This window comes from Branchiostoma floridae, chromosome 5 (assembly GCF_000003815.2).
Source record: "Branchiostoma floridae strain S238N-H82 chromosome 5, Bfl_VNyyK, whole genome shotgun sequence".
In the NCBI taxonomy this organism is placed as follows: domain Eukaryota; kingdom Metazoa; phylum Chordata; class Leptocardii; order Amphioxiformes; family Branchiostomatidae; genus Branchiostoma; species Branchiostoma floridae.
Window position 1 is genome coordinate 27,452,607 of NC_049983.1, and position 16,739 is coordinate 27,469,345.

General features: G+C 43.9%; 1 protein-coding gene across 1 annotated transcript in view; it reads left to right on the forward strand.

Moving 5' to 3' along the window:
• The window catches only part of LOC118415143 (ataxin-7-like protein 1), a gene marked incomplete in the record, with an annotated part of 119,758 nt that overhangs the window by 102,472 nt on the left and 547 nt on the right, over positions 1-16,739 (forward strand). Inside the window, 10 exon segments of the mRNA XM_035819512.1 lie at positions 3,587-3,913; positions 5,296-5,378; positions 6,236-6,492; positions 7,250-7,406; positions 8,349-8,470; positions 10,419-11,292; positions 11,921-12,143; positions 12,717-12,830; positions 13,569-13,684; positions 14,901-16,659. Coding sequence (XP_035675405.1) covers positions 3,587-3,913; positions 5,296-5,378; positions 6,236-6,492; positions 7,250-7,406; positions 8,349-8,470; positions 10,419-11,292; positions 11,921-12,143; positions 12,717-12,830; positions 13,569-13,684; positions 14,901-15,059 — 2,432 coding nt within the window.

Here is a 16,739-nt window from a genome sequence, read left to right on the forward strand (position 1 = left end):
CATCATCATATTTATTATATTTTACCGTCAAGCCTGATAGCAATGGTTTAGTTTTATTACAATGATTATATTTGGAATTTGTATTAAGATTATATAATATAATCTGTATACATACCAGCATTTGGGAAGGGATGTGGCATGAAATCATTTTTTGTTCCTGTAAATTTGTCGCAGATGTTTGATATTATTATTGCCAATATTGGAATACAATCTTGCTTTATGCTGTGTGATTTGGTGATACAGTGTTTATGTAATGGTTTGCTGTACACTGTATATGGTTAAAGGATACATGTATTACAATTTGCTGCCTGTAACCAGCCATCGGACTAGTTTAAAATGGAAACTGACAGACTGTGCCACCTTCACCTGGGGTCTACGTGATGACAACACAGGGGAAAATGGCCTCCGTCCAGGAATATAATTGAATATCTGATGGTTTGAAGGTTTAAAGACTTGCTCAGAACAGTAGTGTCAACTGTGGCTTCGGTTAAGTGCCTTCAGACGGAAGCAACTCATGGGAGTGAAGCTTGGAATATCTTGTGCATTTGGATAAAACATTTTCCAAACAATTCCTTGTACTAAGTTGTAGAATTTATAATATGTAGATTTGTGATGCAAGACTGAAATTTGGATAATGATCTTTGTACAGATTTTTCTTTGTCAATCTTTTTGTCTGCTTCCAATTATTGTCTAATGTACAGTCCCCAAAGAAATGAATGTCCATCCCCCAAGTGATGCCTGTACAGTCCCCAGAGGAATCAGTCTGTATCTGTACAGGGTTATAAGGTCAGTGACCTTTGGGCTGTGGTGTCCCAAATCAGAAAACCTGCAGAAAGACCTGATAATAATCTGTCACGTTGACAGGTTATTGGGGAAAATGTCTATTTTCCAATGATTAATGTTCGCTAAAAGCAGCTTTTGAAGAGGTTTGTGCTAATCGATCTGTTTCTGAGGTTGAACCATGTGCAGCAGGATCGTTAACTGGCTTAATTACTGATTAATTTCTGGGGTAATGTGTTTGGAGTGCTGGCAGTATTGACGTTATTTTGGCAGGCTGTGGAAGTCCTTTCTCCATGAGTAGAACTGGAGATCTAGTTTCTGTGGGCAGGACAAGGATTAACTACTGGGATTTCATGGCAGGGATTCAGTAAGGCCACAGCAAGGTAATATGTTGGTTCTTAGATTTTAAAAAAAGGATATCCACATGAAACAGTTGTAGGGAAATTCTGTAGCTTGATGTGCACTGAAGGGAGTGAATGAAGTCAAGGTCTTCTCCAAGCCTTCTTCTTTTATGTTTTCCTATTGCAAGTTTTTTTTTTACAAAAAACAATGTACCAGGAGACAAAGAAATAACTTTATGTAGCCTTCCATTTTTTAGTGCAAATCTTGGATTTAAATATGATTATTGCTTTGGTATAGAAATTGGTTAAAAATGATATAGCAGCCACATATATATACCTGCAATGCTAGTGTTCTGCCAAAGATTATAACTGGCTGTCTTGTAGTTGTACAGATACAGATACAGGTAACTCTAACAGATATCGATACCCTCAGGATATCAGTTTTTATATGGTGCTGTTTGTATCGCAGATGAAAAATAATAGACAGTATAACCAAAATAAGGTGCTTGATGTGGTAGAGCCAGTTGTTGCCTGCTGGTATATTGTATAATACTTTAATAGTGATTGGTGTAGATAGTGATATAGATACAGATACATGTACTGCACTGTAGGGTAGGGTATACAGCGTTTTGTTACAAGATGGTAGCTATATTAGAGCAAGTTGTTAGCAGCTGGTATGTTGTATTATAGTGATTGATAGTGATACAGATACAGATACATGTACTGCACTGTAGGGTAGGGTATACAGCACTTTGGTACAAGGTGCTAGCTTATGCTGCTATATTTAGAGCCTATTGTTGGCTGCAAGTTGGTGTGTTATATTAGTGATGGATGCAGATACAGATACAGATATTGCCCTGCAGTGTAGCGGGTATACATGGTTCTGTATCTTTCACAAAAATACATGTTTTTGTATATAGCCTTCAGGAACTGTCGAGATGCATAAGGCAGTAGAGCCGATTGTCACCCACCTGCCGAGCTTGTGCTATATTAGTGATGGATGCAGATATAGATACTGCCCTGTATATAGCACTTTGGTACAAGATGCTATATCATGTGTAGTGAAGCCAGTTGTTTTGCTGTCAAGTTGGTGTGTTATATTAGTGATGGATGCAGATACAGATACAGATATTGCCCTGCAGGGTAGCGGGTTTACCTGGTTCTGTGTGGATCATAGCTAAATAACTTACTGCACTTTAGATGGTTGATGTACATTATAATGAATCCAGTTGTTGGCTGCCAAGCTGGTATGTTATTTTAGTGATGTATGTATGTACAGATACTGATTGGGTAGTGGGTATACTTAGTTCTGTCTGTATCTTACACAAAAATACATCATATGGCCTTTAGGAACAGTGGAGATGCATAAGGCAGTAGATCGGATTGCCACCCACCTGACAAGCTTGTGCAATATATTAGTGATGGATGTAGATACAGATATACAGATACTACCCTACAGGATACCGGGTGTACATGGTTCTGTCTGTATCTTACACAAAAATACATGGCCTGCCTGTTGGTGTGTTATATTAGTGATGGATGTTCTAGATACAGATATTGCCCTGTGGGGTCTATTTTAAACATGTTTCTATGTCAGTGTGTGTATTACTGTGGGTTATGTGGATACTGATAAGTCCTGTGTAAGGATCAGTGTGTAAACATACAAACGGATAGCCAAACTGTGTCCTGTCATCCTGGCATGCAATCTGTGGTTCAAAGTTCCCTGTTTCGTTCGATTTCGATTGTATGTTCCACTTGTTCTGGTATATTACGTTATCTACAGGTATAAACTACTGGGTATTGGAAAAACAATGTGAACTGAGTGTTACTGCATACTGAGTGGTTTTATTGCAGATCATGTGTTTCTCTCTCCTTGCAACAAAATCTATCAGACTTTATGAAATAACACTTGGGATGTGTCATAGTTGTAAACATAGGAAAGCATCTTTCTCCCAGACTGGTAACTACGATGCCTTAATGTACACAGTGGGGTTAGGGGACTTTTGTGAGAATCCATTTTGTTTGTGACCTTCACAATAAATCTCTCTGAGATGACCTTGGTGTGACCTCTGTGGCTTCCCCTAGGCTTGACCTCTGCCCTGACCTTGAGAATTCGACATGACCCTGGTGTAAGGTCAGGCTGGAGGCGTGGCATGTCAACCCTGGGGAGGGTTGTCTTTGGGATTGAACTTGACATTTATGGAGCCTGATACTCTGTAGAAACTCTGTTTCAAATGACAAGAACAAAACCAGTTACAAGACGTTGTACAAGCTATTAATCCCATATACATTGTTCTTCACTACTAACTCATCCTGACTCCATGGGTTTGTTTTGGTCCAGGGCACGTCCCAAGCAGATGCAGTGACCCAAGAGCTTGTCACAAAGGAACCAGTAATGACTAAGATGTACAATACAGGGTTCAAGATCTTTATTAACGTTTTTTTTTCTGTTGTGTTTTCCTCAGAGCACCGACATGGCGGTAAAGACTCGGACGCCTCGTCCCTGCGCACCGCGACCATGATCCCGACCGGGCGACCTCCAGGTCTGACCTCACCTCACCATGGCAACCCCCGCCCGACTCTACCCGCCAACCGGACAGCCAAGTCCTCCGGCATGAAGCTGAACCACCTGGTGCCGGTGGTGGCGCTGGACCGGACGGCAGACATCACCGCGCTCAAGAAGTCCGCCTCCTCAGCCGCCTCCAAGAAATCCAGCAATAGCAAAAAGTCCACTTCCTCCTCCTACTCTTCCAAAAGTAGCTTCGACAAGGAGAGAAAAATACCTCTGAAAGGTCGGTGCAACTTGTTTTTGTTTTTGTTTGGTGTTTAGTGCAACTTGTTTGTTTTTGTTTAGTCTTTAGTGAAATGTGTTTGTTTTTGTTTATTGTTTATTACAACAAGGGCTGTCTCTAGTGCAACTTGCTTGTTTTTATTTGGTGTTTTTTTATTACAACCAGGGATCGTGCAGCTTGTTTGTTTTTGTAGTGTTTATTAGTATTACAACTGGAGCTGTCTCCGGACCCGTCCCATCCTCCTAGGTTAAAAATGTGCTTATTGGGACAGACACATTCTCCAATAAATCTGAACTACATTGTCTAATGAATCTGAACTAATAAATCTGAACTACATTGTCTAATGAATCTGAACTAATAAATCTGAACTACATTGTCTAATGAATCTGAACTAATAAATCTGAACTACATTGTCTAATGAATCTGAACTAATAAATCTGAACTACATTGTCTAATGAATCTGAACTTCATGACATGACAATGAATAATATGGACTCCCAAACAATGAATGGGACCATAAAAGTTCAAAGGTTGAGAGTGAGACAGCCTTGCTTGTAGCTAAACACATCTGTTGGTGTGGTGACAAAATAGATGGTTGTCACCTTTTCAAATTGTCACCCCATAAACATACATCGTACCTGTCACTGTACAAAATATACCTGTCCAATAATGACAATAATCTATAGAACTTTGGAAGCTTGACAAATTTGTGAGTCAGGTAAAACACCTACAATGTACAAGATACAGGAAGAAAGTCATAAGATAAAAGACATGGGAACTTAACTGTCTCTAGTAGTATCAAGTTGAAATGAAGTGCTTCTAACTAGAAGTGCTTTGCCCTTGACTTTATGAACTTGACTGTCTTAAGTTAAAGTGGCCATTGTTTGTGTCACACCTGCGGGCCAGGTGTGCATGGCAGGTAAGGCAGGTGTGACCAGGTGTTATTTTGGGAACAACAAAGGTGAAGTGTTTGTTCTGTCAACAGTCTGTGTTTAGACAGGTCCCATGTGGTCTCTCACCTCCGTTTGTGTTAGAATCAGTCTCACACCAAAGTTCATGTTAGGACAGCTCCCTGGTGGTCTGATGCCAAAGTTCAAAGGTCATATTAATACAGGTCTAACACAAGCCTTTTGCTGTGAGTAGGTCTTATGTGGTCTCTCACCTCAGTTTGTGTTTGGACCAGCCTCACACCAAAGTTTGTATTTGGTCAGGACTTCACCAAAGTTCTGTTGTGAGCAGGCCTAATTTGGTATCACATTACAGTTTTTACTTAGGGTTGAAAAATTTGGAAGTAAATGTTCATAACAATAACAGTCGTACGATGACTATGTTTATCGTAACGCTGTATTTGATCCTATTTTCCCTGTTTCTTTCCTGCGCAGACCGAGAATACGACCCCAACAAGCACTGCGGTGTCTGGTTACCTGACATGAAGAAGCCGTGCACGAGATCGTTAACATGCAAAGTGAGTAAAACTCAACACTCGGTGCTACCCACATTTGTTCGTGTGTTATTTCTTCTGTAGATACTGTAATGTAAGTTATTGGAGCAAATGTGTGGTGCAATAAAGCTGCTGTGGTTCCCCAATCAGATGTTCTGCCCAAGAGCTCCTTCATTTGTTATCTGTTGTACCTTCTCTAAACCTGTTATGTCTTCATGACTGCTCTGTGATATCCTCTTGAGGATTTCTGTGGCACCTGAAAAACAGGTCTCGGCCCTGAGTTGAGCTCTACTGGCAAACTAAATAAATAAATGAAATCTAGCATTTTCAATCACAGAAGAAAGAACGAAAGAAGAAACAAACAAAGAAGTATAGGTATTAAGGAACAGCCAAAAGATTTGCAGAAATTTGAAAAGTGAAACAAATCTTACAGAGCTCCGAGTTACTAAGAAATCTTGAAGAACAGTCAAGCAAGCAAGCTAATTAATGCAGTTCTAGTCTACAAAAAAAGTCTTGAAAGAACATCTGAGCAACAAGAGAAACCTTAAAGAAGCACCAAACAGCCCCAGACATGTGTGCATTCCCAGAAAACAGAAGTATTGATTATTGATAGATTATTGATTATAATGATTGATTTTTGGTTAATGATTATTGATTGTTGTTCCCCCAGACCCATGCCTTGTCCCTGAGAAGAGCTGTTCCCCAGAGAATAGAAGTATTGATTATTGACAGATTATTGATGAATGATAATTGATTATTGATTGTGTTCCCCCAGACCCATGCCTTGTCCCTGAGAAGAGCTGTTCCCCTGAGAACAGAAGTATTGATTATTGATAGATTATTGGTTAATGATAATTGATTATTGATTGGTGTTCCCCCAGACCCATGCCTTGTCCCTGAGAAGAGCGGTTCCGCAGAGGAGAAAACCGTTTGACGAGCTTCTGGCGGAACACAAAGCGCGGGCGCGCGAGCGTGAGCGCGAGAAGGAGATGGAGAACAAACTGAAGGAGCACCAGCGACTCGCCTCGCTCTCAGCCCACTCCGCAGCCTTCGCCCCCGAGATTGTGCCTCAGAAAATCACCTCCCCCACCAAACCCGCCCCGCGGTCATCCCCGGGGGTCAACTCCGTATTCCAAAGGTCAGTTTTCATAGCTTCATACTGGATACAGGTGAGAAGGCGTCCGCCTGTTGTGTCCTTGTCTTCGCTTTTCATGTGACATACCTGCAAATTTCCCATTATTTATCTAGCCTAGACTTGAACTGGTTAACGCTATCAGCCGTAACTGTGTCTGGTACAGAGTTACAGTGAGAGACAATTCTGACACTAAAAGTTTGGCTTCTCACCCTAGTCCTTGCCATTGGGACTACTTGTGCTTGCCTTTTGAATGTTGACTAGTTACAGATGAGCTTTCAGTAAGCTAAAACTGATTGTGAGTAATGTACTGTTCCCACATACCCAGTATGCTCTAGTCATGGGCAGCTCAGTGATGGGATTTGGCAAATTTTCTTTCATAGGACAAAGTGAGGAAAAACTGATGAATGATTAATGTAAAAAGAGCACAAGAGTTTTTCTTATGCATTAACTCAGTACATGCTGTTTAACACTAGCTTGCGGGATCAGGGGTCATGGGGTCAATTCCTGTTATTCCTTGCCAGACACTTTACAACACTTGCCTCACTCCACCCAGGAGTAGAAATGGGTACCTGACTTTTGATGGGAAGGTACAAATATAAAAGGTGTGGAAAGAGAGGGTTGGGCTCCACTGCAGCATCCTACTGTCGCAAATAGGCCACAGGACTACCTGTGCTTGCCTTTTGAATGCCTAGTTAAAAATGAGTTTTCAGTAAACTAAAACTGTATTGAGATGCATGTTTTTTGCCCCCTCACCACCCAGGCCATCATTCCAGCCCTCAGGACAGCCTGCCGACTCCAGGCACGCCTCCCCGGAGCCCAAGGCTCGCCCTGGCAGCGATGGGGAGGGGGAAGAGGAGGCAGATAGCAACGAGAACCTGGACTGTCCCCACATACTCAACCACCCCAGACCCGCCACGGTGAGTAATGTACTGTCCCCACATACTCAACCACCCCAGACCTGCTGTGATAAATAATGTACTGTCCCCACATATTCAACCACCCCAGACCCACCACGGTGAGTAATGTACTGTCCCCACATATTCAACCACCCCAGACCCACCACGGTGAGTAATGTACTGTCCCAACATACTCAACCACCCCAGACCCACCACGGTGAGTAATGTACTGTCCCTACATACTCAACCACCCCAGATCCACTGTGATAGATAATGTACTGTCCCTCCATCTCTACCTTTTTAAAAGCATATTTTCACGATAAGTTAACACGATCATTTACATCAGTGTTAGCTATTGTTCAGTTTGTTAGAAGGTAATTGAATTGCTTCAAATTGTGCAAAATTTCAGCATTTGCATCAAAATTATGTAAGAGTTCGAAAAGTGTGCATTTCTGAAACTGGTGATGTTATACCCCCCTGTGCAGATGTGTGCGTTCGGTGCGCGGAGGTTCGGGAAGGGGTGCTACATGTTCAGTATAACCAGTGTTGTTCCCCCCTGTGCAGATGTGTGCGTTCGGTGCGCGGAGGTTCGGGAAGGGGTGTTACATGTTCAGTATAACCAGTGTTGTTCTCCCCCTGTGCAGATGTGTGCGTTCGGTGCGCGGAGGTTCGGGAAGGGGTGCTACATGTTCAGTATAACCAGTGTTGTTCTCCCCCTGTGCAGATGTGTGCGTTCGGTGCGCGGAGGTTCGGGAAGGGGTGTTACATGTTCAGTATAACCAGTGTTGTTCTCCCCCTGTGCAGATGTGTGCGTTCGGTGCGCGGAGGTTCGGGAAGGGGTGCTACATGTTCAGTATAACCAGTGTTGTTCTCCCCCTGTGCAGATGTGTGCGTTCGGTGCGCGGAGGTTCGGGAAGGGGTGCTACATGTTCAGTATAACCAGTGTTGTTCTCCCCTGTGCAGATGTGTGCGTTCGGTGCGCGGAGGTTCGGGAAGGGGTGCTACATGTTCAGCAGGAGAACAGACCTGCTGAGATCGGCGTTCACAGCGTTGTTAGAGCGGCAGCTACACTCACCTCCTCTCAAGTAAGGCACCAACTTCATGTACTGCACTACAATATCCATAGCAATGGTAGATTGTAGTCCTCATGGATGTATGGGCATGCTGTCATCTAAGGTGCAGTTCTTTTGTGTATTACTAGGGGGAGCACATTTTTGCAAATGGTTTGGGGTGCACTCGCTAAGAGTGCCATACTCTGCAACCTGATACAAATTGATCAACAATGACTTTTACAGTGGAATTTCTTCCTTGTCAGACATTCCTGAATTTTGTAAATCTGTGCCTCAAGTAGTCATTTAGTTTTGTTCTGAAGAATGCGTGCCTCCTAGTGAGTTACAGAAGAACTGCAAATCAGGTGAAACTGTAAATGCTGGGAGTTAAGACAAAGTATTGGTCATTTGTTAATACAGTGGATTCCAATTATTCGTATTACGCCTTTTTGGATAATTCGGGTAATTGCATAGAATTGCGAAATCCCAAACCATTTGCCATTCATTCTATTGTATAAGGCTTTGCAGAATTGGATAACCCCCGGTCTCAAACTTCGGGTTTTTGGATAGAATTACGTCAAATTATAGCGAATAAAACGGGAAAATATACGCTAAAACTTACAAAATGAGGCAAAAATTAACCAACAACTGTATGACCGAAGGCATTTAATCATGAAAAGGACCGTAAGATAGGTAGATTCCACCGAAAATCTTGCCAATGCTGCTGCGGTAGCGTGCGAACATTGGTTAGGCGCCATTTTGATAGGTTGCCGTAAGGCATGATGGGCGAACGTCATGGGAACGTCAACACGCTTTTGAGTTCATATTTCCCCTTCAGACAACGTCTAAACTTGGTTTACCCTACAAAATGTGTTTTTATAGATCCACTGTCTCATTATTAAGCTGATTTCGGCTGCACTACGTAGATTTTTACAGTGCACATAACGCAACAGGGTCAATGAACTGTGATGTTGCAATCAGCCGCATTGAATGGCGGGATATCTCAAGCCACGCTGCGACGCCATTTTAAATGTTTTGAAAGTAAAATTTTCCGTCTTCCACCGCAAAAGACGGCGTCGAGTTTAAAAGTTCAGCGTAACTTGTGGACACAAGATGTAAATAAGAAGGTGAAGAGTTTATCTCTCCAATATGTACCGTCATTTTGCTCAAAATTACGAAATCAACATAATTTTTGTGTTTGCCTTTGTTGTGGTTCATGCTCTCGGCAGTGCGAGTCAAGCGTATTTTTCTACATGTTCATTTAGCCACCGACTTAAAAATCTTTATTAGATTTATCAGCGCACGTAAATTGTATAATATCGGAACGTATAATTATGTAAAGCTTGTAACTGGAATCTGTTCGATCTTTTGCTGGCTATTTAGTGATGTTGTAGATTCAAACAGTTGACGTTCCATTTGTTCAAAACAGTGCTGTAGGTTATTAATAACTACTGCTTAGACTACTACTGCTCCAGATGAACAAATGTCTGATTCAAAAGTTTTGTAAATGAAGTTCCGTATCGTATGTGTGGTGTTTGTGTCTTGCGTAGTAGTAATCCTATATTTGCCCCCCTCCCGGCTCCCTTCGGGGCGTTAGTGGCCCAACTTCGGACTGTTGGATACTTCGGACTATTGGATAAAATGCGCTGACAAATGAGCTATCCAAATAAGCGAATTCCACTGTATTCCACTAACAAGTAGTCTGTAACCTACTGGCTCGTTAACTGCCTTTTTATCTTGATGTGCTGTAATAACGAAAAAGATTCTATGAATGTTTGAAAGTTTTACTCAAGTTTGCTAAACCAAACCCCCCAGGATACCAACATCTGTATAAATCTCCATGATTGACTTTAATACTGTAAGTCATACCACAATTTGCCGTATTGTGACCGCTATAGTCTGTTTGTTTGAACCTTTGTTTATTCATGGTGTTGAATGTGATGTTAGTTGAAATAATAAGCCAGTCATTTTTACTCCATCCCAGGAGACCAGCGTCGGAGCCGGTCGAGTCCCTTCACCAGTCCACCACGGAGCACCAGGAGCCTCCGTTCGACCCCTACGACCCCTCGCGGATCGGCCCAACGTTAGACCTGGGGGGGTACAAGCCGCCCCTGCTGGCACAGCCCTGGGACCTCCCGCTGGCCAAGCCCGTCCCCCCCGCCTCCAACAAGTCCAAGTCCAGGAAGACGAAGGAGTCGGGCTCCAGCAAGAGCAAGAAGAAGAAATCTGGTGGCAGCAGCGGCGGTGGCGGGACCTCCGCGCCGCCGGACGTCAGCCTTAGCATGAACAATTCTGGCGTCTACCTCACGAGTGCAAACGGGGCGGTGTCGCTCTCCACGCCCACCGGCTACACCATCAGCAGCAATATCCCGCATATCACCGCGCAGGCCGCCACCAAGGAGCACCTGGCGCGGCTGGGCATGGCGAAGGGCACGCCCGCCATCTCCACCACCCTGGGAGACTCCATCAAGGGTCTCAGCATCGTGGTCACCAACATCGACCCTCTGGTTAACGGGCAGGTCATTAACGTGGGCAGCGGCGTGGTCCAAAGGACTCCTAGTCGAGAGAGCGCGAGCGGTAATGCCGCCGGCGCCATATGCAGCACAGGTAGCGTCAGTAGTAGTAGTCACGCAGCAAGCTCTAGTGCCAAATCTCGCAAGAGAAGCAGCTCGTCAAGTTCCAGCGCCAAGTCGAAAAGCAAGCCATCCAACGGGACACACTCCTCACACAAGTCCGCCAAAAGCTCGTCGGGACAGTCTCAGGGCGGGACGGGGGGCGCGTCGGGCGGCGTCGGGAACAATTCTTTCTCTCCTCTGCAGCCCAGTCCTTCCACTACACCCAGTCCTCTCTTCAGACCGGTGAGTTTGGGTAGCAGTGGCATGCCAGGATTTTTTATGTAAAGATGTGTTATCTTGTAATCAAAGACAACATCTTTTTGTAGATCTCAGATCTGAAGCAAAGAGTGAAAAAACGAAATACCAAACACTCCATACAAAAGTGAATAAGTAGCTGGATAGTAGCTGTCAGTGTTTAACCTTTTCAAACTGCATCATGACAACATGCAGAGTTGCGTTTGTTCCTATTTTGCCCCACCCCCTTCCTCTTCATTTTGACTTCTTAACAAAAAAAGATTACAAGAAGGCATCTGGAACCGTGTTGTGTCTGACAGAAAGTTTTTGCAGTGTTTCAAACTTGCAATTGAAACAATTCGTAGTAATGCAATCAGAGAGCTTCCTGATGTCGTGATGTCGCAGTGCAGAGGTTACCACGAAATTAAAACCATTACACACAATCCAAGTCAAATGTTATTGTGAAGCCTGTATTGAGGGTTTGATGTGGAAAGACTTAAGTAGTTCAGTAATAATACATTTCGAAAATCTTCACATTTTCGTGAGTTTGCAGTATAGGGCACAGCGAAAACAAAACCACCATGAATATTTCCAGCTGTACACTTGTGTGAATGTTGTTGTGTGTTTCGTTCCGCAGGGTTCCATCAGCCCTCAGATCGCGGACAGCTCTCCGCTGCCCAACGGTATCGGTCCGTCCCCCCCGGGGGTGGGGATGAAGGGCTTCCCTCCCACCATCAACCACTACCAGAACGTCAACGTCATCAGTCCGGGCCAGCACAGCTCGTCACCGAGTCCCGGGTCTACAGACGTCTCACCAAGCAATAGTGGACACATGTCGAATATTGCCAAGTACAGCCAAAGTAAGCAATAGTGGACACATGTCGAATATTGCCAAGTACAGCCAAAGTAAGCAATAGTGGACACATGTCGAATATTGCCAAGTACAGCCAAAGTAAGTAATAGTGGACACATGTCGAATATTGCCAAGTACAGCCAAAGTAAGTAATAGTGGACACATGTCGAATATTGCCAAGTACAGCCAAAGTAAGTAATAGTGGACACATGTCGAATATTGCCAAGTACAGCCAAAGTAAGTAATAGTGGACACATGTCGAATATTGCCAAGTACAGCCAAAGTAAGAACCGTATTTTCTTGGACAAAGTACGCACCCCAATTAAAATACACACCCCTGATTTTGGACAAGTCTCAGACAGTGGGATCTGTGGGACTGAAAGGTAAAATGCACCTCTTCTCAACCAATTTTGCACAGACCTTGAACCAGATAGATTCAAATTTATTATGTTTTCCCTAGATTATTTAAAAATGCAAATATAAGCTCCCTTCTATAGTCTATCAAGGTTGTTTGGTGGAAACAAATCTCTCCACACTTTGTTGGCTAATTTTGTCGGATTTTGTGTTTTCCCCGTTGCAGGTGGAAGCACGTCGTCGCCCTCCTTGCGCGCCAACGCCCAGTTCCAGAAACACATCGCCATCGCAGCTCACAAACAGCACCTGGACCAGCACAGACGGTCCCCCAGCCTCGCAAGTATGGAGCATACCTTCCTTAAGCTAAGGGCACAACCCGCCATACATTTTTTTTGGAGGCCACGTCCGCCACGTATTTCTGAAAACATTCAGGCTGTACAGGGCACACGCGTCGTCCGTACTGACACGAGTGGCAAATCCACAGCTCGATGGAACACAAAGTTTTGCCTGCACTTAAAGTGTGTCTGTGTGCTCCAAAATCCGTCGGATTCCCTACGAGTTCGTACTGAGGCGGTACTAACCGGGTTTTGGCACGTAGACAGCACTTATTTGCATGTACGGGGGGTTGTGCCCTTAGCTTTACGTGATATATATGACCTCCTTAGATCAATATTGACCATGGTAAAATCCTTATTGATATCAGCCCTACAGTTACTTGAGATGATGGTGGCTGCTATCTGAAGCTTCTAGCTCTGGAGAGAAGTAATCACGTTGCTTGATTCATTTTGTAGATTTGTACAAAATGTTCTTGTTGGATGTTGACATAACTGACTGATGTATTCATTTATGGCTCCATTTTCACAAGACTTCCTCGCTTGAGGTTCAAAATAATGTCCTAGTATTGTTGTACTGCTTCCTGGTGGTAGTGCTAGTCCACTTAGAATTATTCTAAGGAGGATAGTTTATCTTTGATGCAGATTCATAACTCAACTTCTCATGACTGTGTGTTGTTTTCCACTGCTGCTGGCTAGATGGTACTACAAGCTTGTTTTGTCTGTTTGTTTGTTTGTTTGTTTAGGTAAGTCCTCCCATAGCAACCAACATGCCATCTACAACCACCAAGTGTACTCGGGGGGTCAGCAGAGGCCAGGAGGGGGGGCCAAGCAGCCCCCACCACCCTTCCCTATGCAGCAGGTGAGGCAAGTATGCCACCTTGTCTTCGTGTCCGTGTGTGTCAGGTGTGGGTATTGTAGGCAGGGCTCGAAATTCATTTTCAGCTTAAAAAATTGGGTGCACCAAAAAATTTTTTGGTGCACCACTTGAATTTAAGTAGAATGTCAGAAAAACCTGATAACAAAACTTAGTTATGTTTTCATCAAGTACCATGACAGGCATTTTTATTATCTTTCTAACACTTAGATGTCAAGAATATGATGTATACTAGTATACTTTGATATCTTTATTTATTTATTTTTTATTTATTTGGATTCTCCACACTGGAGGGTATGGCGGAACAGGTGTCAAAAGACACCTTTTCGAAGCCGCCATACCTTAAACATAACAATGATACATCAAATCATAATATACATAAATACAAGAACAGATATCATAATCAATGTAACATTCAAGTCAAGATAAATCAAGTTAACAACACACATACATTATGGAGTCTAGATCTATGAAATAGATATACAAATGTACATGTAGTAATAATATAAGGTAAAATTATCGTGGCCTTGTGGCAATGCAAGAGGCGCAACAGCATGCTAGTGACCATGTGCAAGCCTGCTCTAGCTTGAAGTTTTGTCGGAAACGGTTTTGCATAAATGTAGATAGTTTTCGTATCTTTACATACATAAGCCTATGAAAATATTGGGTGCAACCTTTGCACCCGCAGAAAATAATTGGGTGCACAGCTCCAATTTTGAGTGCACCTGGGTGCACATGCACCCAGTATTTCGAGCCCTGGTAGGGTTATTGGGTGGGCTAACTACTCTCTCTTATCAGCCAGGGGCTGAATTTCCCTGAACGTACAATAGGCAAGGGTTTGGAGCAGCTGCCATTTATTATTGAGTGGATCCTCTACTCTCTCTTTTGAGAGGCTTAATTGTGAGGGTCTTACAAAAGGAGAGGCTAAATCGCAAGGGTCTGGAGCGGCTGCCTTTTATCGCCACTCAGGTGACCTCAATACAGCAGTAATTGCCCCAGGTTCGGCCATGGGACTGTAGGTTTTGAACCACTCACACTGAAAAGGACCCCTACTCTTTTCAATAAGTGTGGTGGGATTTTGTGTTTGGAATACACAAGCGTTCACCCTTTGCTGTGTCGTGTCTTGATATTGTGTTCATCTTGTCATGTTTTTTAAATGTTTATCAAATGGCCTAAATGTTTCCCTTTATGTCCACTGCAGGGACTTCTGAGAGTGCCAATCTCGCAGCAGAGCACACAGGGAGGGATGACAGTAACGGGAATGGCCCAGGGGCTGTTCCTTCAGCAGCCGCAGAGACAGAAGCTGTTCTCCCAGGGGGAGGACGGCCAGCAGACACAACAGCCAGCCAACGCCATGTGATCCCCCTCACCCACTAGGCCCTGTAGGCTCCCACTCTACTACTCGTGTCCTACCAGTGTCTTCCACTGCCAGTAAATACGCAGACACGTGACAGAGGCGTCTCGCGCCGGAGATGTTCAATACTGTGACAGTCGAAGAACGTCTCAGAATCGTGAAGACATCTGCGGCGTGTCTCCTTGAAGTCGACCTCCTCCCCACAGTCCGATACTTCTCCTCAGCCGGCCAGAGCCGAGTGTTTGGCGCAGCGACAGGGTGACCAGGATGTGACGTCCAGTCCTGACCATAGAATATGAGCTCCTCCTACAACTTAAACTGCTGCTTTGGTCAAATATTTCATGGGCATCTCTCTTCCATAGATTACTTAGGGATGGGGAAAAGTGAAGAAATATGACGACTCAAAAAGATGATGTGACCAGTTGAGAAAAACAGTGACCACTTCTCTATTTTTGAACAACTTTGTTTTGTTTTTTGTTGCAACAATGTTGGTCACTTTGCCAAAACTCTCATACCTTCCTCGGCTGCTTTGGTCTGTTTGTACTGAAAGCTGGTCTGCCTACATTTGGAAAATGAGGAAATCTAATAACCTTCTATATAGTCAAATATACCAGTAAATGCTTTATGACGAATAAACACCACCAATTGAAGGGAAATCATGTTTTTTCTCAAACGACACGTAAATTTGAAACCACACAAGTGGGGTGTTTGGCTTTGTGCAATAGAAAAAGGAATTCCCAACTTGATATTTTATGAAATGAAAAGGCAACAGTGTAAAAGTTGACGGTTTGTCATGCTGGAATTCTGCATCCAAGTCACCCTGGCCTGGTCATACTACCGCCCTAAACGGGCTAAACTACCACCCTGAACCAGCCATACCACCGCTGTCGCCACACCGTAGGGCCAAACCATTTGGCGTGCTCTAGCGGGGGTGCAAACTTGGTAAACGGGGGAGTCCACTTTCTACAGTTGCCTTATATCAACACTGTCCCAGTACAGTCAGACCATTCCACATCCCAGGAACACAACAGGACACACGATATTCCGGTGGTTTGTTTCCGTCAAACCAGGACAACCCTCTCAAAAGTAAACGCCTTTTCCTGCAACCCAATGAGTTTTTCTCGCCTGCCGACATTTTGGCAACTTGTCAGCTGCCCTCATCAGAAGACAGCGAACTCTGTTGCCAAAGTTTTGGCTGGTGAGAAAAGATAATCGGTTGTGTGGTAAGACGGTACCTTTCCGATGACGGATCTTTCCAATGACGTACCAGCGTAAAGATTCTACCCACGGACGGAGAACCACGCTCTCGGCTGTGCCACCTGCTCAACTCCCTCCCTGTCGCTCCTACAAAGTGCTTTGGCCAAGGGGAGATTTTTCGCCCCATGGGAATTCTGTACAAAGACTGGCGGCTGCCCGACTAGGGTCATCTGGGGACACCGTAACTTATTCTACATCCTCGGGACGACGTCGCGTATCGCGGCCGCCCGGAATGTCGTCACAAGCAAAGACGTATATTACTATAGATCCCAGGTGGCGGCAGAGGAGACTAGAACAAACTTTAGTGTAAAATGTCTATATTTTTAAAATTATCAATAAATTAAGACCCCAGTGCCACTCGTGTAATACAATCAATGGTTGACAAAGCTATTTTGTCAATTCCCGAAGTTGTAACTCTGTACATATTTA